Source organism: Vespa crabro, chromosome 5, assembly GCF_910589235.1.
Source record: "Vespa crabro chromosome 5, iyVesCrab1.2, whole genome shotgun sequence".
In the NCBI taxonomy this organism is placed as follows: domain Eukaryota; kingdom Metazoa; phylum Arthropoda; class Insecta; order Hymenoptera; family Vespidae; genus Vespa; species Vespa crabro.
This window is the reverse complement of record NC_060959.1, coordinates 4331488-4336461: the sequence shown is the minus strand read 5'-3', so window position 1 is coordinate 4336461 and position 4974 is coordinate 4331488. Positions and strand designations below refer to the sequence as shown.

Sequence of the window (4974 nt, the reverse complement as noted above, 5' to 3'; positions counted from 1 at the left end):
TATGTATGTATGTGTGTATATATATATATATATATATACTATATATATATATATATATATATATATATATATATATATATATATATATATACACATTTTATATGAATGTAATAGATATTAAAAAATATTACATTTACAATGTTATGCTGCTTATTACAAAATCATATTTGAACATTTCTATTTTTGTAGTATTATTTTATTCACTTGTATGTACATCAAATTTAATACCTTTATAAATATTATCAAACCATAACTGTTTTCAATCCCTTATAAAGAAAAATCCTCATTTATATTAGCATGTTTTATATATTATTTTTTTTTTAAGTTTTGGAATTATTTCAAGGAGGTTTTTATGGTAAGTTATTATTAACATCTTAGACAATATTTACAGATTATTATAAAAGTATAGTTCATCAATATATTGCAAAAAGAAGTTCAAAAACAGCATTTATCATATTATTTTAAATAAAATTATTAATAACATTTAAGATTATTAAAAGGCTTTGTAATTAAAGACTTTTTATGTCAAATGTTTTTTGCTAGAAATATATTATTACTCAGAAAAAAGAAATTTATATTATTTCGAATAAAGGAAATGATCTTAAAACTTAAAGGTAAAAATAAGTATTGGATGTATGAAACATGTATTTTATAACAAAACAGTGACATTCTTGAAATGAATGCTACTCAATATACGTATGTTTATACTTCTTATAAGTACAAATTATATCAATACAATTAAAATGTATATTTATTCAAATAATAAGTGCACAGTCACAAATATACTTAATTCATTATTTTTTACTTTAGCATCTACAAAATAATATACATTGCTATGACACAGAATTTATTACTTCCTATAAGCGATGAACATACACTATCATTTTCACTTATAAAATATGTATATCATACTATGGTGACAAAATGCTACCATTATTATACAGATCCACATTTGCTCTTCTAACGTTCCCACACATTCTTTTACAAATGTTATGTAAGTAATCCTACCTAAAATCTAATTAGGACCATAGCAACATGAAGTTGTAACGAATATGCTTATTGCCATTATTTTTTCAAACTATATAATGCTTCCAATAAAAGTTTGACATTTTACTGCCAGAGTGATATATTGTAACTCTATATTTATATAATCATATTGTATCAGTGTAATTGGGCAAAATACTATTCTTGCCTTAAAATTTACAGAAAAGATTACTATATCTCACCATGTACTCGTAACGTAAGTTAATTTTTATTTTATATAAATTATATAAATGGTGATGAATTTATTCTCAGTCATTGAATTACTGATCTCATTATGATTAACTATTTTCAATGAGGAAAAAAAAACAAGATCAATATATCGCAATATTCAATTACATATTCCTTATTATGTAATACGTGTGCTTTGATGTTTTATTCAATTTATTAGATAATTCTATGTTGTATACAACTGTAATGTGCATTACTTGTTTGCGCATTTATATATGGACAAGGATAATATACAAAAAAAAACTGAGCTGAGGAAAACAACATAGATATGTATATAAATCTCGTTAATTTAATGCAATGATCGTATCCAAGTCCTTGATTTAAATGTTCTGTATAAAAAATTATCTACATATCTATTTCATCATTTGTATGCTATATGCATAATTTTTGCTTGATCAGTATGTAAATATAAATTAGTTTTTTATACTTCCTGCATTTATAACAAAGTTCCAGTGGCAAAATACAATTGATTATTATTTCTATTTCCATAATAGAAAACACACAAACAAGTAATATCAATTGCACAATATTATATCAATAAAAAACTTAAAATATAGAAAAGTTTGATGATAAATCTATTTGATTAATAATTCACCATACTTCAATTATTGATTTAATGAAGTTATCATAATATAACCTAAATATAGTCATATGCTGATAATAAATGAAAAAAGTAATATTAATCTCAAATAAGGAAAATTAAATGTAAATCTGACATATCCCTGATATAAATTTTGTAATTTTCAAAGAACAAATACTCCGTAGTTTGTTTTTAACATTAAAAATATTAACTATAAAAACTATAAACTGATTTATAATCACCATATATAATTTTTATTATTTAAAACTTAGTAAAGTTATCTCGCGCGACAAAATTAGATGTATCTAAAGGGGAAATGTTTTAAAAGGAATATGATTTGTACTTTTCATTCCTCAGTATTGTTGTTAAATTTCAATAAAATGCATTTCCTATGAATTTCCCTCTTCCTTTCCAAGTTTATATACTACATATACTGGAAGTTGCAGTCATTATGCTAGTTTCAGCAAAAAATTTAAAGATATTTTACTATTATTAAATAGTAACACTTTTTCTTATTCTATATGAGTCAAAGTTAATTGAAAAATTATATTATAAGTATAAAAGTAAACTTTTGATTTCAGACAACAGAACCTATTCTTAATAGGTTAATACATTATATAAAATATTATGTAAACGCTGTACGAAGACAAATTTTGTAAATTTTGATTGTGCATATAAAATAATCAAAACAACATAACAGAAGTAAAAAAATAGGCCAATATTCCTATTCTTTCATTAAGTACAGAAATGGCACGACTATCACTTTATTTTCAAACAACTGATACAATAGCACACAGTTTGATCATGTTGATGATGAAATATCTTGTATCAGTGATACATAGTATGTTCCGTATCATCTACCATTTCAATACTTGATTGTAGTTTAAAAGTGATAAAAGGTGAAAACGTACCATTATTTTACGGACCTGTAAATGTATTTCATATAAAATTAGCAAAAGATATAGTTGCAAATTTAACGTTATGCTCTCTGTGCTTATTAAAAATTTAAGCAAAAACGCATCTTATATGCATGTGAATTCTACTCTATAAATACAAAGAGTAGTTTCTTGATAACGTCATTTCTTTGTAAATTTGATACAAAATAAGGCTCATGGGTACTTTAACACCTTTTGCCACTACCAAACCACAAAAAATTGGACCACCTCTTTCCATACTTCCAGTGAATTAGAAGAGGAAAAGGGTGGTCTGCCTTGCTTGCTACTTGGTCGCCTCAGGTGGACAGTCAGGCTGGTTATTAGGGTGAGCTGCAGTGAAAGCTGGATGGCCTTCTAAATGTCTATCTACCCTTAAAATTGTTGGAAATGGTCTCAAATCAACATGAAACCTTCTGGCATTGAAAATTTGTGGCACCAAACAACAATCTGCTAATGTAATTTCATCTCCTACACAATATTTGCCTGCACTGGAAGACAACAATTTTTCTACAGCTGTAAAAAAAAGAATTTTAATTATTATTGATCCTTCTATTTTTATAAATATAAGTTTATTGATTATAATGATAGAATATTTCAATTTCCTATCTGTAATGTAAAAATTTAAATTGCTCACCTGTAAAACCTCTTGTTATCCAATGCTGTGCCCATTCCTTCTTACGTTCTTCCCCTACATATATTAGCACAACTAAATTCTGCAAAGGTTGTATACCGCTAGCTATGACTTCACAAATCTCTCTAACTCTAGCTCTTTTGACTGGATCAGCTGGCATCAATGGACGATGTGGTCTAGTCTCTTCCAGATATTGCAATATATTAAGCTAGAAAAAAACAAATATAATCACTTATTAATTATTTAGACAATGTATTTCATTAATATATAATTTACATTATACTCACAGACTCTATCAATGTATGATTGTCAATATGAAGTGCAGGCACTTGTTCCATTGGATTTATTTCACGGAACTCATTACAATGTTGTTCTCCTCCACCTTTTACTAGGCTGACAGGTTTTATGTCATAAGGTATCTCTTTTAAATTTAATGCTATGAAGACAAAGATATGTAAGATACAACTTAACTGATAGAACATTAAGATAACACATATTTTATAATATTCTTTTATCTATTTTATTAATACAATAAACAACGAAAGAGAAAAATTTTAATGCACATAAATACACAATTCCAATATATTATTGCACGTATTTAAAGTAAAAATGTGTACAATTATATTAAATTAAAGAATATTATTTTTCTTACCAATTCTCACCCTCCAAGAACAGGAACTCCTCCAATAGGAATAGAGTACTGGCTATAATGAGGAAAAAAAAGAAAGAAATAAAAAAAAACAGATTTCTTTTTTTTTTTTTTTATTATATTTACCGACCACGAACGATATCAGTTACCAATACATTTACATAAATGTTAACTCGAGGCCGATTGAGAGAGAGAGAGAGAGAGAGAGAGAGAGAGAGAGAGAGAGAAAGAGAGAGAGAGAGAGAGAGAGAGAGAGAGAGAGAGAGAGAAAGCAAATTTATTCTGGAGAAAATGACTTAAGAAGATCATCGAACAAGGTCATCATATTTTAAAATATCAAAATAATTATCAAGAAAACAAACAACAAGTATAAACGAGTAAAATATCAAATTCTAATCAAGGAACGACATAACACAGGCCTTGAGCTACATAAAGAGGAAGGGAGTTGTGATCAAAGCGATCAGTGAGATATCTAAATTTTGAATAATTCGCTTACCTTACCCATGACGGACATCTCGTCGTACTGAGATGATAGGTATCGCCTTTTTTTCAAACGCTTTCTAGCCAGACGAGAAAAGACGCACCTTAGCTCTCGAATCTATCAGAAACAACTCGGAATCCGGTCAACGCGCGAAATCACTCCTCCTTCCCCCCTTTTATTCGATTGCCAAGCAACCCGTTCCACCGCCTTTGGGTGGTAGTGTGGGGCATTACGAGTACCAAGCGCGAGCCAATCAACGATCACCTTTCCGATATGATATGGTACCATACGTCGGAAAACTGTTCGTAGCGCTTCGAAGGCCCTGACGCATTCCGAAAACTAGATTTACATACATATATGATTTTTTCGACCGATTCATTCACATGTATAGATATTGTGAATCTTTAATAAATTTAATTTGATCTA

At 27.9% G+C, this 4974-nt stretch overlaps 1 protein-coding gene across 1 annotated transcript; it reads right to left on the bottom strand.

Annotated features, from left to right (window-relative positions):
- Positions 1-733: 733 nt before the first annotated feature.
- On the bottom strand, positions 734-4762 carry LOC124424231 (probable maleylacetoacetate isomerase 2). Its single transcript, XM_046963005.1, has 5 exons — positions 4564-4762; positions 4071-4122; positions 3706-3854; positions 3422-3626; positions 734-3300 (listed from the first exon to the last, which is right to left on the bottom strand). The coding sequence occupies exons 1-5, from the start codon at positions 4579-4581 to the stop codon at positions 3071-3073; spliced, it is 654 nt and encodes a 217-aa protein (XP_046818961.1). The 5' UTR covers positions 4582-4762; the 3' UTR covers positions 734-3070.
- Between the last annotated feature and the right edge of the window lie 212 nt (positions 4763-4974).